At 34.7% G+C, this 21,459-nt stretch overlaps 1 protein-coding gene across 6 annotated transcripts; it reads left to right on the forward strand.

Annotated features, from left to right (window-relative positions):
• Positions 1-1,281: 1,281 nt before the first annotated feature.
• On the forward strand, positions 1,282-21,092 carry LOC143426216 (inositol polyphosphate 5-phosphatase K-like). Of its 6 annotated transcripts, XM_076899483.1 has the most exons (11): positions 1,282-1,374; positions 1,555-1,641; positions 2,165-2,390; positions 4,233-4,356; positions 8,195-8,709; positions 10,943-11,176; positions 12,955-13,112; positions 13,658-14,058; positions 14,703-14,780; positions 15,980-16,135; positions 17,121-17,575. In XM_076899483.1, the coding sequence occupies exons 5-10, from the start codon at positions 8,338-8,340 to the stop codon at positions 16,120-16,122; spliced, it is 1,386 nt and encodes a 461-aa protein (XP_076755598.1). In that variant the 5' UTR covers positions 1,282-1,374; positions 1,555-1,641; positions 2,165-2,390; positions 4,233-4,356; positions 8,195-8,337; the 3' UTR covers positions 16,123-16,135; positions 17,121-17,575. The 6 variants fall into 6 exon arrangements, 5 of the variants coding, with proteins under 5 accessions (XP_076755598.1, XP_076755596.1, XP_076755599.1 ...); XM_076899485.1 differs by lacking the exons at positions 1,282-1,374; positions 1,555-1,641; positions 2,165-2,390; ... (5 more) ...; positions 14,703-14,780; positions 15,980-16,135 and adding exons at positions 16,843-16,907; positions 17,820-17,936; positions 18,002-18,079; ... (4 more) ...; positions 19,371-19,560; positions 19,958-21,092 and having other exon boundaries at positions 17,121-17,599; XM_076899481.1 differs by lacking the exons at positions 1,282-1,374; positions 1,555-1,641; positions 2,165-2,390; positions 4,233-4,356 and adding exons at positions 4,895-5,259; positions 6,669-7,204.
• The last annotated feature ends 367 nt before the right edge of the window (positions 21,093-21,459 follow it).

Consider the following 21,459-nt stretch of genomic DNA (forward strand, 5'->3'; position numbering starts at 1 on the left):
AAAGTTTCCTTTAACAATGCACTCGCGCGCAGAATAAAATAATAGTCGCCCCCTCTGGCTGCTACTTTACCCTTTTACCGTATACCGTAAATACTCTGCTGGTTTTTTCAAATTGAAGATCGCGAGAAACTCTTGCATCGTAATTCGCTTTAACTTGTTGCTCTTCTACTTGTGAGTTCATTTATTTTCTAAAACGTTTCTGCTATCGTTTAGCAAATACATATTCATGGAAATCATATCTGCTAAGTAACTTTACGTTTGCATAAATTTTAACTAATCGCTACTATGAATTATTTATGTGCATCGACAGAAACAGTTGTCTAACATCAATACGTATATTCAAGTGGCATTTATATTTTTCATGCTTTCGTAATCATATAGATATAATAACATATTAGTCTTTAAAATATATTGCTTCTTTTGTACGTAAATGTGATTTTATTAAGTAAGGAACTATTACAATTTTGCTATTTGCAAGGAAATATAAAAGCTATCGTAGAAATGGAATGTGTGACCGTTTTAATTTGTTGGAACGAGATTATATGATTATACATATATGTTAATATATGTATAACGGTAAAGGTATATAGAATAGCAAAAGAATTTTAAATATTAGTATTTTTAGAATCTTTCATGGTTTCGGGTCATCGAACTTATGAAACATACACAACATGCTCTATCCTTGAATTAGACGTTTATTTTCTCGTTCTTTCCAACATCGTGCGCACATGAATATGTATGAATAAACATGTATTATCTTTGATATTCTGTACAAGATTTACAAGACTATTGCCTTTAATCATTGTAATTAGATTTTTAATTCAAGTTGCTCAAAATATTTTCTTTTTGAGACTAGTATCTTGTAGTTCGATATGACATAATTATATAAAGTTATGTACATTATTCATATTTTTACATTCAAATAGGAACATGTTTTCTTCATGTGAATATCTACTCTTGTAATTAAACTAGGAACAAATAATAAAATACGTTTGCATACAATATTAGTTGTTATGTAAACGTATTAATAATACACAGACATATGGATAAAGTACATATTTATTATATAAATAATTACTAAATACTTGTTTACTTTATACAGATATAAACATACGATTATCAAATTATTAAACGACAGTCTTGTAAATATGCGTGCGAAGTTATATTATTTATAGTAATATATACGCGTATTATTTAGATAATATAATTCATACGATACATTATATAATATATATAATTTACATCTATTACATATAATGTTCTTCAGCAATAAATTTCACACTGCAAACACGCTAGCAAACTCCATTCGTGCATGAGTATCAAAATAGAATAAAGAAACCAAAATCAAGCGCACGCGGAGGAACCCAAAATAAGGTGAATAAAAAATACCTTGCATGGCCGACCACCGCGGTTTGCGGTTACAATGTGCAACGAAAAAAGAATTCTTCGTTTCGTCTCTTTCTCGGTCTTCTCTTCGTCTGGCTTGTTCCGGTCCTCCTTCTGACTCCCCATACTCACCGTGTTCTTCGTTCGTGAGCCTTCCAATGTGTGCAGACAGCCGGATTTATATTCAAATGAATCGCCGTGGAAGGGTCGACTTATCAACGTATCAAACCCGACGGGGCGAAGAATAGACGAGGGGTGTGAGTTGCGAAAGAATGTTTGCTTCTTGATCGATCACGAGTATCACTTGGAGGAATTGTTATTAATTATACCGAGAACTCGTTCCTTGACAATTAATCCTCCGACACGAAATACGTCCGTTTTGTACTGTAATCAAATTTAGCGACAGATGGTGTGGCTAATCCTCCTAGTCATTTGTTACACCACTGTTGAATTGAATGTTAATTTCCTGACGACGAGAGTTAGATATTAAGCAATGAAAAGAAAATGAGTATTGCTAAGAGCTTAATATATATATATAACAAAAGAAAAAGAAATAGAAAATTGATACTCTACTATGATGTCTCATATTATTTTAAGTTATTATGTGTGTAGGTATAATTTGAAGCCAATATAATAACGAAATCAAAGGAAACAAGTAATTGCAAAAATTGAATTATTTTAAGATAATTCCTCAAAAGTATGATTTTCATAAAACGTGTTCTATCTGATCGTATACTATTACGATACCCATTCTCACTGGTTAATTTATTATTTTGAGATGTTTATTTCTACGTCGGATCGGAGGTATGCATGAAAGACTGTAGTTATTATGCAGAGATTTATACACGTCCGAAACGACTACGGCAATTATGCAGACAAATGCCCGTTAACGATGACTGCTGTTCTTAAATATTACGTGGCGAATAATGATCGTTCCGCGAGCAAGGTCCAAAGGTTTTTCGAGGGCGCAATTATCGGCAGAACGATTTCCTTCGTTCACGCCGGTACATGACTTTATTTAGCTTTAGTTTGTCGAAACCGGTTGCAAGCGACTTCTCTCCTTTCTTACTGCAATACCAAGAGTTCGGTGCTCCGCATCATTTAGGGTTCCTCGGGTGGAGGAAGGAATTTCGCGTTCACCACGCTCGACAGCTTCTTTCGCATAGAGGTAATCCCTGGTACAGAGCCTTTCAGACGATTTGGTATTGTGTACATCAAGTTATTGCAAACATCTGTTAATTCACAGAATAAATTTTTCTTCTTTCAGATTCACTTTTTTTCGAAATAACTATTCATTATTATTGCAAACGTGTTTGATACGGGTATCTGCTGTTTTTTTACATATATTTGTAAAATATAGAAAGTGCAAGAAACATAGAAAGAAGGTTTAAAAAGAGTTGAAGTTAATTTTGAACTTTAAGAATTCATTAAGTAAACGATTATATAAAAATTATAGGAATCATATAGCGTGTATATCATAAGCCGGACATCCTGTAAGCAGAAATATTCTACCACACAATAAATTTCCTTGTATTTTCAACGTTAATTAAACTAATTAAAGGACAGTAAATATTTAGGATTAAATTATGGAATAAAACTGAATTTTTGCAAACTAATCACTTTTATATAACAATTGTGTAACAAGAATCTGTGAGAAACAGTTCAGTTTGCGATAAGGGAATTTCTATCACCTTCGATCTTCGGAGATTGACGTTCAAGTGCAAAGAAATTCGGTCAGGGCCGTCATACGACTGGATCTTCCGCTTTTTGCTGTTAAAGAGTCGCGTCTTAATTATCCTTTTTTCTTATTTGGAGTGTGGCTTGTAAATTACATTCCATGGTTGGCCGACGCGGGAGAAGGAAAGCGGATCACCGTGCTTCGCATTAGATCGAGCGTGGGCAGCTTGCGTCATTAAGCATAGTAAGTTACGGTACAAGAATGACTTTGGCTTTGGCGGAGAAAGTGACCGGGTGTGGCCATTGCGAGACATTGTACATCGCGCATTTGTATACACTGGCTTAGGGGAAGGATTTTCAGTTGTTCGGTCTTTGACAACGCCTATTGTTCTATCAATTTTTCCCCTGCTTCGCTGGTTAAGACGTCTTTCTCCGAGTAAAAGCGTTGTCGAACTGCAGCCTATAATAATGTAAATCTCATTTCTAACAGTGCCGCGTCTAAGAGCACGGCAATTACCATTGAGAAAGGAATTCTGTCATAAGCGACGAGAGAAGTTTATTATAACTGAATGGCTTAATAGAGAAAGAATAAAATTTTACAATCATACTTTTTGGGAGAATGTTAAAGATATTGTTTATAGTCCAAATTGTAAATTATAGCGAGGGAGCCAATATTAAGCAATTATGGTATTCATAGTAGTTATTATACTTAGTCTAAAAATAGGAAAATAATGTGTATATAAAAAAATGCAACCGAAGAAATTAAAACTAAATAGAGATTTAGTTCACTCTGAATTCTACAACGAGCATTTTGTTCTGAATATTCTATATATTTTTGTATGTCATCCCTCTTGTGCTACAATTATAATTTCATAAATTACGCAATTAGATACACGATAAACAGGTAAATGAACTAGAATTATAATAGGTTATTATGCTATTCATTGTAGTTGCGTATAATTTATTCAGATATGTAACCACTACGTTGTATATAATTACTTTATATCATGTAGTAACAATAGTAATTAGATTTCTCGCATAAATAAGCTGCAGTTGTACAATAATCTTATCTTACATAAGACGTTATATTCGAGGAGCGTCATTATTGCCGCGTCTTGTATATTTTACTATAATTTCGTTGGGATAAAATAATTTCTTTTTTTTCACAGGTTGAACCGTAAATCCATCATGTCTTCGTCGACTGATGTTCGTTGCAGATAATCAGGAGGACGTCAGGCATGTCCGAACTTAAGATAAAGAAAGAAAAACTGCCTTCGCAAGCAGACTGCAAAAGTTCGTGCCCGATTCGGTAAATTTAATATTTATATTTCCTGTTGAAGGCCAGTTTCTCGATAACGTTATTGTGAAACCGGTGAAAAAAGATACCATGAAAAAAGAGACCGTAATTTATGCAGAACACGTTCCTTTGTATAGCAAGATTAAACGAAAAAATTACGATGTTGGAAGAAAATTTTTATTATGGGTACAGTTGAATGGTATCCATCTAAAATTAGCAGACGGAAATGAAGACTTTCTTAGTTTTATAAAGATGACTCCGACTTAGAGGAATTGCTTGGAACACTTAGTCCAAAAATTTTACGAATCTGGAGCAGCGATTTCACTTTGATTTCTGAACTGTGAAAATTTCTGAATTTTTATGAACGGATACCAGCGTTGCACTGGTTTATAGACCGGTACCATAAAGTGCACGCATACCTGATGGAATTTTAAAGCCATTGTTCTCAAAAACAAGCCTCGAATGCAATTTCATTATCCCACAGTTCAGTTAAGAAGGTTCAGTTAAAAACAAATTTTTGGCATACTATGAATTTTAGGCATACTATCCAACAAGTTATATACTTGAAAGCGTTGTTGTTCTGGGAATCCAAGAAACGTAGTGAGACGCGTCTGTACTTGCTATCAACGAAGTTGAACCACCCAAACCGTACGCGCAAACAGTTTGTCCGGTTTTTGAGGCAATGAGTTCGTCGAACTCTTGGTTACAAGGGATTGATCGTGTACAGCTACCGGCCGTGTCGTGTGTGCGCAAACGATCATTGATCTGTGACGCCCGGCCGCCTACATGTTATCTAGCTCAGGCTCAAACAAGACGCGCTGCTTGGATCTAGAAAGGAAATCTTCTCTGTTATCACTTTCACCGGGAACGAATAATTTTACAGGCGTTTCTGGGCCAAGGTAAATAATTTCCACCACTCGCATCGGTCCTGCGAAATGAATGGTCGAGATGGATTCGCAACCATTCAAAGCAGAAAAGATTTATTCAAACGGTGCTAACAATAAATGGGTTACCTATGTGTACCTATGTTTATTAGAACTATATCACATTGGATTCAGAAACTTTTTATTTCTTTAAATTATTATTACATACTTCGAATGCTAGCCACTTGTATTTTTTCTTGTATCCAGTGAAATTACCACGACTCGTTTTCCAACAGGTTTTTTAAACATAAAAATCTGCAAGTTTCCGTGAGAATATTTCCAATTTTCCATCGCTGAAACATTCATAGAAACTCGTTAAGGATTCCTTCAATCGATTCTCGTCCTTCGAGATGTCCTCTCAGCTTTTTCCTCTTCTTCGCAGCTGTGGTGAATTCCGTGGCCATTGTTAAAACTTTTTCGAGGTTATTACACGGACGATATGTAAATGCGTGGCTGGGTCCGGTCCTCGACGTCGGAGGACCAGCTTCTTTCTTTTTCTTTCTTTCATTCCGATCCTTCCCTCTATTTCTCTTTTATTCTACACTGCTCCTTCTCTCATCTTGTCAGGGGCGGATCAGATCGAAGCTGACTCGATAAAATAGACCTGTTCGCGATAATAGCTAGTTAATTAGAATTCAGGAGAACTAGCCATTTCATTCGTTGAAACAGTCTTTTGAATTTTTCTTCTTTGTCAATGTTACATGAAATTCTTTCGTTTGAACGTATTCCTGTTTCAAGTTTAAAACTGTGTACTTCATTGTATAACCATGAAGTAACCATACCATTCGAAGTTTGTTGCACTGCGGCAAATAATGAAGGAATTAATTAGTAGATATGATTAGTATTTTATGCATAACTAAAATTTTATTTCATCATATTTCATTCATAGTTTTTATACATATATATATTGTTAAAATGTTAGGTTCTCAAAATTGTACATATTTTCAAATACACAATTAATATTAATGTAATTACAATTATGATAGATTGCAATGTGCTAATATAAATGTAAAATGCATGTAATATGCAAAAATATGCAAAATATCAAGAATATATTAAAAAGTACAAAATTGAAGTACATGCTATAATATTCATAAGTCCCTACTGAAATTTTATTTCTTCAATTGCGTTTTTAAACATGTAAATTTAGATAAAGATTAGCAGTTCAATAATGCAAATTATTTTTATTCGTTTACAAATACCTTTGCTTATCTTTACTTACTAAATTCTAAAAGGTCTAGCCATATGGTAGCACCCCTATGTATATCACAAATTAAGCAAAAATTATCGTTCTTTTTTGCTATGCAATATTCTAAACTCTCAACCAGTACTTATTATTGTTTATACCAAAATATTAACAGTCTATAACTGTTCTTGTCTAATAGAAAAAGAAAACTCTGCTGGAAGGTTTGCATGGGTCCGCTCCTGTTGTATGCCACTACCACCTCAGCATCGTCATCACCATCTCCCTGGTTCCTCCGTAACGGATAGGCTTCACCTCCAGAACGGAACTCCAGTCTGCTTCCAGTTTCTCCCTCGAGAATGCTCGTTGGCTTAGTCGGAGTTTGGCTCCCACAACGCGCGCTTCGTGGCCACTCCACCGACTTATCCTATCAGTGAAAACTGATCCATGCTCTGACAGAAAATCTCATTGAACTGCGAAGATCTTGGGACATCTTGTACAGTGTTCGTTGACCTTTGTTGCATCGAATTATTCCGAACGATAAGCGTTCACCAAAAGTACGAGATACTTGAAAAGCTATTCCGCGGTTGTGTTTTACTCTTCTGCTACGTTGATAGTGTCTTTCTTTTTATTTGAAATAAAAAGGGATAAAAAATTATCGATCGAAGAAATTGATAGAAGAAAGAAATGTGTGCGAGGCAATATCTTCGAAGACAGACAATGATCGACACTTAAAAGGTTCATTTGTTATCACGATTAAATATGCGATTGTAGTTGGTATTCGTACGATTTAATGTCAAATCGATTATAGTATTGTGCGTTATGATGGCTGTTTTTACGGTTTTACTCCGGTTTTACTCAGCCCATGCTTCACTCTACTTACCGCTGACCCTGTTCATAATAATTAATGGTGTTAGACTCCGTGAATGCCTGCGGACTGGTCATGCTTGGCTCGCACAGAGAATAGGTTGTGGGTTATTTGGTTTTGTTAGTACTGGGATTATTTCAAACCATACCTCTGGCTCGCAGTCAATATTAAATTATTGTAATTTGCAAATTCTTAGTTCAAATAGAAATTTTATTGTCGTTATCATCATTATTATCAATTATAGAGTCTCTTCACATGTAGTAGTCTTGCATACAATTGTATAGAGTATAACGAATTTATATCATAAAATGTGAAAATTAATGGTTAAATATTCTTACTTCTTTTACAAGATGATTCATTATTTTACTAAATATTAAATCTAGAAATAGTTATAGAGTATTCTAATTAAACATAAAATTATAATACTTATATTGCATGCATTCACTTTTATAATGCTGGTATTACACTATTGTAAGTGCTTGTGTAATGCTTGAACTTGTAACAATAGGAGCTAAGTGCTCATTATAAAGTAAACTTCGAGAGAAAGTTAATTTACATCAAAAAGACTAACGCAACACGTGTAAAGCAAATAATCGTAGACTAATAGAAGAAAAGTCACGCTGCAACCAAAACCTTCCAGAGGAGAGCAACAAAGATTACATCCTTAATATATCCTCTGGAGGAAAACCGATCTTCTACATAAAAATAATAATTTCTATTCCGATTCGTCGGCTCGATTCCTCGGCACAATCTCCAGGCGGTTCCTCATTAAACCCGCGTGTTCACTTTTACCCGGCCTACCATACATCTAATCAAATGAACCGACAAGTCTTAATTACCGGGACGAATCGTAATTGCAGGTGTGCCATTCCTCGAAGGAAAGGGAGGCGGGCGCGTAAGGATGCGCTTACGCAGGAAACGGTGCATGTCCCGGTGACGTTACAGAAACTTGGCAAGAAAAAAGTCATAACAGATATATAACCACGGAAGCACGGATGACGCGATGAGACTAGGCCCGATCATCCTCTCGTGGGCTACGGCGAGTTGGCTCGGTTCAACCGGAACTACGGCGATACGAGCCCAGGCCTCGAAGGACTACGAGTTGTCGACGGAATTCTTCCTGGTACCTAGCGACGTGGCGATGGACAAGAACGGGCTGGCCAGCGTGGCGAGTGTCATCAGTGTCCCAGCGCCGAACAGGACTGTTTCGGTGTTCAAAGTGCCACCTGGGAAGAAGAGCCAGGAGATCGAGGTCGATACTCGGTCGTATTCGAGGTCCTTGCTCAGGCAACGACCCTGGGCTCTTCCTCTGGCGGCCCTCAGCGCAGCCACGATGCTCCTCATGGCTGGCTTCGAGGTTTTCGTACTGCTCAAGGTCGGTTCGTTTACCTTCACGGCGTAACCCTTTTCAAACCAATCTCGAACAATTCTGCCCTCCGCGGTTAAAATATTTTATTTAGCACCGTCTCAAGCTGCTTTCAAATGTTTCGAACTTCGCTGGTTTTTCACGTTTTAAGCAACATTGGAATTATTATGTTAAGAAACATAATCGTCTACAGGAATTTCGATGCATGTATCCTTATTTTATTGTATTCGGTTGGATTGGTAGGTGCATCATTTACATTTGTTCAGTCGTATTCTCTTTATTCTATACAGTTAGCTGATAAAAAAAAATTGTATATAATTTGTTCGATGCTTTAAATACTATTTTTGCAAGAAAAAATTATTAACTAGTCTATTGTATCTTTTTTCATTAAGATTACAAGTCGTAAAATGAACAATAATCTTTTCAGTGCAAAAACTTCTCAGCTTCTCAGCTTACAATTCCATATTTCGGAAACTACTGTTTTTAACTAGACAGTTTATAACAAGAATACTTGCACAGAGCTTTACGAGAATTCCGAACGTTAGTTATGCACAAAGCAAAAAATCAAAATTGCAAAAACATCATTGTAAAATGCAAATGGCGATGTCGTAGTGACATAGAATTTATAACTCGAATGTTTTACGACCGGAAATGGAGCGCAAAGTCGACTGGTTTGACAGACGTGAAGAAAAAGCGGGAAGAGAGTACTACCAGTCCAACCGATCGCGTTCAATGGTACGAAACGCGTTTTCGCGGTCGTACGAACATCCGTGATCGTGCTTCGAGGAAACGCCGAGTTAATAGAGCTTAGAAAAGGATCCTCGTCCCTTTTTTCACTCGATAGCACGTGGTAACGCGTACAAGAGTCCATGGTAATTGTTTTCGTTCATACCTCGACAGGCTCCAATAACCAGCACGCTCGCAATTTCGCCGAGACCTAGGCCTAGTTTGCATGTCGAGTACCTATTTCTCTTAGCTGTGTCGTCTGCTCGTATCGACACACTTGATTGAACAGGAGCTGCCAGGAAAGGCCCCGATAGTAAAATTGATGTTTATATTGCCTTTAATAGCACCATTACTTTGTCTAGTACTTTGGAGTTAATTGCCATCTTCTTCAGCTTAAAATGTAGTATGGGGCAGGAGGGTGTTCTATTCTCGTTAACGTTAATATCCTATCCATCAATTTCGCAACTTCTACCATGTTCTAATTTTGTACAGATAATACAGACAAAGTTAAAAGATGTACTCGTGACCTGTTTGTTTCATAAATGAGTGATAGTTTGTAGTATCATTTTAGAATGAATATTTTTAGGACAGATCACTGATATGTATATTTGACTTCAGTTTGATTAATATATCGTTTAGATATAGCTTAGTTCTATTCTAATTTATTAGTACGCAGGGTTTTGAGTTACACGTAGGTTGAAATAAAAGATAGGATTCTGAATATTAAAATAAGATGAAAATCAGGGATAGTAAAATTGCATCCAGAGCTTTATTTTTTAGAATCATAAGTAATTTTGAAAATTCATCAGTCTTGCGTGCCAGTACCTGGGAAACGTTGCATTGGCTTTTGATTAGCTTTTACCATTAGTGGATGCGTACACAAAGTCATTTTTTCGAAAACGAAGCTCCGAACGTAATTTCGTTACTTTTGATTTTCTTTTCTTTTTATCCTAATGAATCGCTGCTTTCTCAAATCGAATGATTAAATCGAATGGTCAGGTTTCTAATATTTGTTCTAAGACATATACGTTTGTCTATGTCGTTAATTATTCTAATTGGAGAAATTAATTCTCCTAATTATCGTTGATCTACTTGCAATTAAACTGTGGTACATAATGATTTACTTTGAGAACAGTTTGGCATGCGATAGTCCTCCATCACGTTGAAAATTAATAGGGCAAACGCAGGGGAACAAGAATGAGAGTCAACCTTGAGAACTCGCATACGCAGAAGTACTTTCTGATTGCCATATCAAGATTTTCCTTACTGAAGGAAGAAATTAGAGCATGCTCGTGATATTGCGTGAAACATCGCCATCTATACATTATTTTCCGTCGATTTCTTTCTCAGAATGTCCTGAATACCTTGAATTATTTTCCCGAAGTAAAACTTGTTTAAAAAGCAAGCTTAACGCCTAGTACAATTATATACATGTAGATGTATATAAGAATTATATACATTTACTGTCCAATTGCATACATAAATAATACCAAAGTAATTGAATGATATTTTTCAGGCAAGGGTAACCGCACCAAACAGACGGCATTTATTCTTAGGACAAGCACTACTTTTAGGCCTTTTCCTTCTGGCAGGACTCTCGGCAGCAGCTTCCCTCAGTCAAAACCCTCTTTCCTGCGCTGCATTTCGATTAGTTGGTTTACCTGCAGCGCTCGTATTTGCGGCTCTGCTGGTTAAATGTGTGTTCCTGCTTTCGTTAAACAGCGGTGTCTATCTACCAGCACCATACCAAGTAAGTCTGGGAACGTATTGTAATACATTGTATATTACATATTAGGATATTAACATGTCTCTCAGACGTTGCAAAAGAATGTTAACCCAGTACTACCGAGATAGAATCAATAGCGACGAAATTTAGAATAGTTATTAGTGCATGGAAGATTGGTAATTGGTCTGATATAATAAATATATAGCTAACTCTCCTAATTTTATATATGTGCAGAACTATAGGAGGCTTGATAGAAGGTTGACTGAAATACACTTTTTTTTCTGTGTGGTCCATTAATACATATACTGTGTATACATTAATATATTGGACTTTGTTAACGAATGTACGCGAATGACGAAGTACATATCAAGTTTTTAGTGCGTGGAAGAAATTAATTTTGCATTTATTGGAGAGAAAGTGAGTTCAGTATCTGCGATAAAAGATAAGACACGACTATCGTATATTTTACGTCTGCCATTTTTGTAATTAATTAAATCACAACCCGTAACAGAATGTTGTCTTTGGAGCGTTGAGCAAACCAAGTTGCTCGAATTGAATCAAATTTCGAGATAACATCTTCTCGTGAGTAAATAATGAGGCATGTTCCTAAAAAAGGAATCAAGTAATCGTGATAAATTATGCTATCGCAAAAGGAAAGCAATAAAAAGAAATATGGAAATTAGCGTTTCTAACATGGTTAATAGTAATCTAGACTAATGCGTCGCTTCCAACTAATGAAAGTCACGATCCTTGATTTCGTTACGACATTACTTTCTAGAATCTGATAATCTCGTCGTTGAAATCTTCCTCGAGTAAAACACATATATTAATTTTTCTTCTTCCAGGATGTTTTACCAAAGTATGATATAAATCGTGCGTCGAATTTTTATTTCCCATATTCGATATTTTGTCGATCTTATTTCGTTTTCTAATCAATCGAAAATTAGAGAGAAAAAATGTTTTCCTATGCATGAAGCATTAAGTAATGAGAATAGTAAGAATTGGAATAAAAAACACAATGCTGTAACAGCGACTATCTCGAGCGATTGATCAAACGATCCGACGTGGGAGTTGAGCAATCGAAAGAGAATCGAAAGTTCTTGCCTCTATCTCTCTAAGTGTGAATACAGCTTTAGAAAACGGGCCGCAGAAACTCGTGGAACGACTCTCACGAAGGATGCACGGAAGGATTCTTCTTATTTCGCCGTGTCGGAGATCCGGATGTCGATCTCGATCGACTATTTGTACGTGCGAGACAGGATCTGAATGAAAACTAATGCAGTAGTAACGCCCGCTACTAATAGCAGTAAGAGCGGCTGTTGTGGTCGTTAACTATGTCTTGCCGTACGTTGAATAACATTAATATATCCGACATGTTCTGCCTCGCGTAACGGAATCAACGGGTTCCTCTTTTATTGCTTGTCATCGGTAGGTGTGATTATACGCATTAGAGGGAGCGTTGATAAGAACAGAAACCAGTTTATGAAATAACTTGTTAGAAAAATCAGCTATACCATTTCTGCTTATATAAGTAATCATTTTTCATTTACAATCACGCTCGTTTAATAGAACTCGGGCTGTTGCGAGGAGCTGCTTGTTCGTCGATGAATTACAGTATAACGATCGTTAAGAATGTTAATTAAGAATGGTATCATAATAATTACGCCGTTCTATCGTTAATCGATCAAAGCTCGACGACCCAGTCAATGGATTTTCTTTTTAAATCGCATTTGAAGGGCAGCTTACGATCGGGTATACGCATAAGCAGACATTACAACACATATTTATTCTTATTGTTACAGGCACTGGTATTGGGATTCGCCGTACTCGTACAGGTAGCTATCATTGGACAATGGTTTTATGGTGAACCACCCGCGGTGATCCAGGTACAAAATACGGGGCTAAATACTCCAATGCCCTGTTGCAAAACTCCTCTCGGACAGATAGTGGCTTCCCTCGGGTAAACTTTTGAAATGTAAACCTTCCACCGACAGTACTTTTCGGTACTACGAAAAAAGATAAATTTAATTCATAAATCAATGCAGCGTTGCTAGAAAATGTTTAGACATTTAATATTATATGTATTTAATCACTGTTTAATTTCATCTCACTCTACGTACACCTAACTATAGCATGCATAAATTCTTTAAAGCAAATTTATTAGGGATATTAACGTATATACTAACATGTTGAAACCGTGACTTAAGAAGTTAAAAAGATACTTCCAAGTTTGACTATTCTCTTTATTGGACTACAGATGTTTATATAATAATTAACACGTGCACAGTAAAATACCTACGACAAATTGTATACGCATATGATAATGTGTGATTACACATCACTTCCTTAGTTAAATTGACAAAGAATGTGAATTTATATAAACATCCATGGTCCATGGTAATGAATATAACACTCAAAATCATTACAGAAATATACAAACTGAAATTTAATTCGAAGGGAAACGCTCGAAACAGCTTGTTTGAAGATTGAACGATTCGGTTCCAGGTATCCGGGCGCGCTGCTCGTTGCTGTGGCTTGTTTAGCAGTCAGAGCACGCGGCGTCCGAGACAACAACCGGGAAGCAGCATTTATTGGCCTGGCTGTTGGTTTATCGCTTCCGATTTGGATATCGAGCGCGATCGGCTCGGTGGCTGCCTCCACGGAGAGTGACAGAGAGGCCTGGCTGGCTTATGGTTTATTGACTACTTCCCTTCTCGTGTTCCTGACGATGTTCCTCCCGAAGGGTCGCCAGTTAGCTGCCCTCGGCCGGGAAGCGACTGCAACGGTGATTCGTGATCGAGACGACGCTTTGAGCTCGCTTCCTGGCAGCGGTTACTCGCCTTCCTTTTTTCACTTCAAACCAGCCGAAGCTTCTTTGAAGAGAAAGATGCATTATCATAGCGGCGGTGCGTTTACGCTTATTTATTCTACGGCTTGTTACGTGTCTAATCAAAAATCTTTTCAGCAATTAAAGCATCACGATTAACAACATAATTTATCAATGTCCATCCGTTACATGGGAACTCATAATCGTTAGTCGAAGAAAGAACTTGGAAGTTCTTGCGTTTTCTACTTCTTACGTTCCCCGTTGTTACGTTCGGTAATTCCCGTGGAAATAATACTTTCCAAATACTGAAATTAACCGCAACGTGCAGTGATTTCACCGCGTCTTCTTTACGAGCAAATTTCACCTGTGTGCGTTCGCACACGCACCCTACCATTTCTCGTAGTTTCCTCCTTGATCCTTGATCCGTTTCGATCATTTCGCACGATATCGACGTGTTGGTAATACTTTATTCATGTGTACCAGTTGTTCGTAAAACTCTCTGTGAGGAGAGGAATTGGTTGTGTAAATTGCAATTAACGCGGAAGAGCTACTGTGTACACTAACGAAGTTCAAATATTCAGAAGTAAAAATATTTGTCTTGAAACGTTTCTCTCTTCTACGTATAGAGAATGTCAAATATTGTAAGTTAACGAAAACGAACTAACGTTATGCGTTGATATTTTTAATAGTAGTATCGAGTTATTGATGCTTTTTCAATTGCAGATCGCGTGGCATTAGTTTCATCCGCTCTACCTGGATGCACTGCCTGCAGGCATGGTGGAAGTCCTATATACTCCGACGGTAAGCCTTATCAGAAATCAACTAATTATAAAGTATCACCATTTTTATATATAACTCAGTTACATCATTAGTTAGCTGCATTGTTTTAATTGTATTAAGAAAATGCAATTAAACGTATGTATGTGACAAAAACAAACGATCTAAAATGAACAAATTGTCAAAGTACATTATCAGTGAATACATTCAACGTGAAAATCATTATTTTGTTCAAATCGAGTTGAACCGATGAATCTATGTTTTATTCGAGTCGTACATACGGAATACAAAATAATAATTATCATTCGAACCGTACGTATGGAATACAGAATTGTAATTTTGGTATGCAGTAGTAATCTGAAGACAGAAATAACGCAAGCATTAAACTAATGCCGGAAATGCCTCGGTTCCTTTTCTTCGTAAATTCCCCTTCCAAACTTTTCCGCCGTTACGACGCAGCGTCGTCTCTGGCGACCTTCACCTCGAGGAACGAACGAAAGGGAGGAAAAACCTCCTACTGGAAACGTGGAGAGGGAGAAAGTTTCGAGACGGAGGTCAAGCGCTCCTCCGAGGATTAAACTGGAAGGGGAAACGGGTCCCGTTAGATCAGATGACGCTAGTTAATCGGTGACCTGTTGTTGGTGACTGGTCGAACATTTTGACGAAAGGAGAAACAAATTCATGGCATTCTCCTAACTATTAAAATAGTTTATTCCATAAACGTTCACAGGAATGTGAATATCTAACAAATGTCTTCGCAAATACTAATCTAAATTATTCAGTTGATTCGAATAGGTCTAAAGAATAAATTTTATTCAAATTTATATCCATCTATGTACAATATTATACTTATACATATTGTATACGTAAAATTATGTAGTCCCTACTAAGGAAAACATGCGTTATGTAATAATATTTTGCAAGAGAAGTTCAAGTGTCGGTATTAACTTCGTGGAATAGATCACTTCACGCTAAACGGGTCATTCTTGTATTTAATGCTTGGAATTTTGCCTAAAATTAAACGATATATTGTAGTAGATGATGGAGGAAGTTATCATTTTGTTGGTTTTGAAATTTTGAAGTAGGTTTTAAAACATTAATATTTTTCTATGATTTTTAATGTAATTATATATTTATATTTAATAATGTAATTACAATTATAACAGTATTACTATTAACCCTTAGGATGTACGGATTAATTAAGAAATAAATATATTTTGCAGATGTCCACGGTCCAATGGAAACGTTCGTCTTACCACCAGGCATGTATCTAAGACCAGAAGATGCGGGAAACTTGTACACAACTCTATCGGCAAATCCGAATGTATTTTTTCAACGAGCAGCTCATCCCGGGATGATGTATTGATAATTCCCCGGAAGTATGTACTTTCAAGCAAAAGTCCATCAATTCGATAAAAGAACTGCTTTTTTTACACTTTTAGATTAGATAGCCGTAAAACAATGGACTTCGTTTTCTGTTCGTTTGTCTTGTTATTGTAAATAATATCACGTGTGAGCGTCACCTGATATTCATGTTTTATTAACTACATAGCATATGAAGACCACGCTCAGTTATTTCGATAACAAATCAAACTAGCAATTCGAGGCGAATTTCGCGAAAAATTATAATAAAGTTGCGACACATTTTTATCCACCTTATTATTTTTTCTATCACTACGCCTTAATTTATAGGATTTCATCACCACTTACATGTATGAAAGTACATAAGTAACACGTATATTGATAAGAGTTTTACGACGCCAACTTATTTGCTGAAGATTTATGACTTGAGATTAGTATGTTTCTTAACTGCAGTTAACAAAGAGACTGAACTTCATCTATAATTAAAAACTACAATTTATTAAATATATTTTGTCAATTATATATTGATAAAAATATTAATAAAATTACATCATGTACTATAAAGTACTACAAAGTTAAGGTACTAAAAAATTGAATGATAATAATGAAAAATGTTTGCACAATGCACTCGAAATATTTTTCTCCGAACTGTTCTTATCTATTAATGACTCACGATTATTGATTGTCGCCCTGGCAGCAATTTTCTTCATTCGCAAGCATTCAGCATAAGCATCCAGTTTCAAATTCCATAGCTTAATAAATAGCCTGTTCTGACTTCCGTAAATTAAAGTATGTATTTATATTACTGTCTATTTTTAATACGTTCATTATATTATTCAAAAGTAGAAATGTTGAACGTTTAGGAAGAATTTTTCAGAATCCCAACTATACTTGTATAATCATATTTTTGAACATAAGTATTGTGCACTTGTGACAATCTTTATTTTCGTGCTACTTTGTGAAAATTAAAGTAACAAAAATTTGTTGCAAATCTTTTGTGAGAAAATCGAGGCGTCATTCAAACATATTACGCTACTGTCCATAGAGGATTACACACTTGCGTAGTAGGTACGTAATGCATTCGGTGACAGTAAACGACAGGTTGCTTTCTTGACGTCATGTGGTCAATCTCAGTGGTGGGAAGATTGCTATCTTTTCAGCTGTCAGCGGTATGGTCTTCTGTACAGTTGTTTTGATGCATCTTAGTAGAGAAGTAATACAGTTTCCGTGAACCTTACCCCTGTTGTAAATACTACTAATTAACACTATTCAAACGAATGCCTGAACCAGCAAAAATTACTGGACCAATCGCTAACATTTATTGTGTCGTTTCATAACCTAAAAAGTATGCTTCAAAACATTGCATAGTCACCGTAATATAACTCAAGTTCAGATGCTAAGTTACGGTAAAATTTTGTGAAACATTTCTACAATTTGTATTGTACTACCATAAAAATGGCTGATACGTTGAAATACCTTAGGTGAGTGAAAGTTTTATAGCATATATTTCTGTATCCATATGTTCCATTCTTATTAAACATTTTTTTCTTTAATTGTAATTTAAATTATAACCTTCTCTGCTAGTATCTTAAGGTTTCGTATTTAAATGTTGAATTAAAAATATGTTATTGTCTTGTATCTTCATTGTATTGCTTATTATTTATACTTTGTAATTCTAAAAATATTTAATGTTTATTTTAGAATCTATTTTGTCACATGGAATGTGGCAACCAAATATCCAGACCAAGATTTGCATGAACTTCTTGATATTAATTATATCAAGAAGTCTGGAACATGGCCAGATTTATACTTTGTTGGGTATGTATAATAATCTATGTATTATAAAATAAAACAAAGAAATGCTTACTAGTAAATTGTATTAGATTACAGGAAGTTAAAGCTCAACCACAAAATATGGTAATGGACATGATCTTCGAAGATCCATGGACTAAAGTTTTTAGGTTTGCATATAAAGATTTAAGATTAAAGCATTAAATTTAATTTAATTAATGTATATTTATGGGTTGGTTTGAAAATTGTCTGTATAGTCAGAGTTGATATACAAGTAGTATGGCATCAATCATTGTCATTAGATCCTTTCTTCCATCTTATAGCATTCATTTTTATGTCTTGTTATCGTATCCATAAAAAATAACATTTTGTTATTTATTATTTTTTATATAAATTAGTGATAAAATTTTTTAGGATTGCTACATTAGTCACAAGTTTATATTATATAACATTGTTGCAGAGAAGTATTAAAAAACTATGATTACGTAAAAGTACGTACACAACGTTTACAGGGTCTCGTCTTAAATGCCTTTTGTTTAAGAAAACATATAACACATTTGAGATTAATGGAAGCTCAGTATACACGCACTGGATGTGGAGGCATGTGGGTAAGAGGAAACTTCAACTGTGTAGAATTTCTGTTTAATTTTGTTTAATGAAAGAAATTTGCTTTTTTAGGGTAATAAAGGTGCAGTAAGTATAAGATTAAATATATATGGAATAAACATGTGTATAGTTAATACACATTTAACACCACATGATCACTTATTGGCGGAAAGAGTTGTGGAATATAATACAATACTCAAAAGTCACAGCTTTACTCATCCGGATACTTCAAAAATATTATTTCACGAGTCAGTATTTACTTCTTTTTTATTAATTTCGTTAATAAGCATATCTATATTAATAATATTTTGTTGTACAGTTATGTATTTTGGATTGGTGACTTAAATTTTCGATTACATGGGGAAGACTTAACAGCTGTAGAGATCAATACATTAGTTAAAAAGAATCAATTAAAACCTTTATTAGCTAGAGACCAATTAAAAATGGTAATGGAAAAAGGTGAAGCTTTTACTGAATTGAACGAAAATCCTATTACATTTAAACCTACTTATAAATATGAATTTGCATCTCAAGAATTTGATTTAAAGTAAGGAAAACTACTTCATTTTGTTCTACAATACCTATTATAATATTTTTTTTAAATCAAAAATTTTCATTTAGGCGTCGACCATCATGGACTGATAGAATATTATACAGAGTAAATGCAGATATTTACGATGACGTTAAGCTAAATGTTACTCAGCATAATTATAAGAGTCATCCTAGTTATATATTGTCAGATCATAAACCTGTTACGGCAGAATTCGATATTATCGTAAGATTTCTTTTATGAATCATGAAAAGTAATTTGATTATATATAATAAAATTCATATTACAAAAGTTTATATCTATAGATCAGGCCAAATGTAGAAGATCACGGTGTAGAATTTCAACCACTGTCATCATGGTTTATAGATGAAGAGAATTCAGTATCGTATAGATTATTGGGAGATGCGAGGCCTGCCAGCGGTGACTGGGTGGGACTTTTTCACAATGAATTTTCCAGTTTAGACGAATATATCGTCTATGAATATGTAGGTCGAGGTTAGATATCACTTTCTTAAAGTTCTTCAAATGTATTATATATCGTAACATATAAAATGTCCGTTTGAACGTTTCTCAGTACAATTAAATTCCTTTAGACTTCGATAATGTAGAATTACCAAATATAATTTTTTATTAATAATAAAACAGTATATAAGTTTTAAAAACTAAAATTTGACTGTAGTAAGAAATTTTAATGAAAAAGAAAGATTAAGATATTTGTTATGCAAATATTGTTTTTTAAAGATGTTTTTTAAAGATTAGATATTTGTTATGCATGGAAATGTATTTAATTTAATTATACAAAATGGGCATTTAATATGTTATTTAATAGCTTCTGATACTTCATTACTACAATTATTTTGATGAGTCTACGAGTTTAAGATGTTTATGTTAGGTAAATCGTCGCCGGTGCCTTTTGAACCTGATGCGATCACCGAGCGAATATACTTCAGTGATACAGCTCTTCGAATGCCTGGTATGTATCGATTAGTTTATGTTGCCCAACGGGGAAATCTTATCGGAATTTTAGGCGTTAGTCCACCATTTCCCGGACATCATAGACCTACTTGATAAGTTGGTTTATGTAGTATGACCTTCAGAGCCAGTGATATTTGCTTTTCATAGACACTTGACGTACTATTAATAAGACGTTGCACTTTGCGCATGTTGCGAGATTTTCGGAAATTACTTAAAAAAAATTACTTACTTGATTCTATTGAGTACCTAAGGTTTATTTTGTGCGATTGTAACTCTTTGAGGTCCAGTTTATTTTTTCTATTTTTTTGTTAATATCGGTACTTACAAAAGAGTAGAATATTGTTTTATATTTGTGTTTGTACAATGTATATAGAATAGTTGTAATTTACAGCTGTACCTGTTTTATAACTGATCCTAGGGAAAAGATGAATGGCTTAAAGAGTATTGTCTGTCTGTACATGTCATTTGATCTCATAAATATTAATATACATATAGTATGTATATACTTCGAAAGTGGAATAGTTCATGATATCGCGATATACGATACGTCGTTGCATCAAGCGTTCTAATCGATGACTGTTACATTATTAGTATATTATATTTTACATAATCAGTTTTTATAACTTTGCTGTAATTGTCTTTTTAGTATACTTGATAACGATGCAAATTATTTTATTTTTTATGAAATACTAGCTTTACTGAAAAGAACAGTCGATTTGTATCAACTTTTTTTATTTATCATTCTGGGTACAGTATGCAAAATTAGAAATAATTGTTGTACCGATAAGGACCACAAAGAGTTCAAATACTATCAAATTTTAAACTATACGCATTATCAATGTTACAAATGTAAATATAAAATTTCTTGGAATAGAAAAGTGAATGTGGTTAGGAATTGTATTATTCAACAAATAATATCTATTTTTGGATGTTAGTTTCTTTTAAATAATTTATAAATGATTAATTGATTAGAAAACTATATCAAGTGTGGTCAAAGAAAAAATAATGAGAATTTAGCCTTTATTTCTTATTGTCTGGAAAGATTTCATAGTTTCCAGATAGGGTTGCCTTAAACACATTTTTTTTATTTGATTGAATACCTCAATTCAACTAAATAGCAATTATAATTCGAGCTACTTGAATTCTAATAATTTGACCCCATTTGATCCCAATGATCCTATACAAATAGGATTAATTATAACTGTATAAACAACTTCATTTTGGGAGTCACAAAAAGGCACTATTATCAAGTCTAGTGGACCTTTATCATTGTTTTCACTGATCCTTTATTGTATCGAATAATCAAATGTTTTCATATATAAAATGTATAAAATAACTTTTGGTGATACAATATTTACTGAATAATACAATAGTGTTCCATATATAGGCGTGAAAAGGTGTTCTCAAAATGGTACAATG

This window comes from Xylocopa sonorina, chromosome 8 (genome assembly GCF_050948175.1).
Source record: "Xylocopa sonorina isolate GNS202 chromosome 8, iyXylSono1_principal, whole genome shotgun sequence".
In the NCBI taxonomy this organism is placed as follows: Eukaryota; Metazoa; Arthropoda; class Insecta; order Hymenoptera; family Apidae; genus Xylocopa; species Xylocopa sonorina.

Bases quoted from the DNA above. Each gene is read 5' to 3' on its own strand.
- LOC143426216 (XM_076899483.1), top strand. From the start codon at position 8,338: ATGAGACTAGGCCCGATCATCCTCTCGTGGGCTACGGCGAGTTGGCTC. The intron at 8,710-10,942 runs GTCGGTTCGTTT...GATATTTTTCAG, and splicing joins AGGTTTTCGTACTGCTCAAG to GCAAGGGTAACCGCACCAAA. The intron at 14,781-15,979 runs GTAAGCCTTATC...TATATTTTGCAG, and splicing joins AAGTCCTATATACTCCGACG to ATGTCCACGGTCCAATGGAA.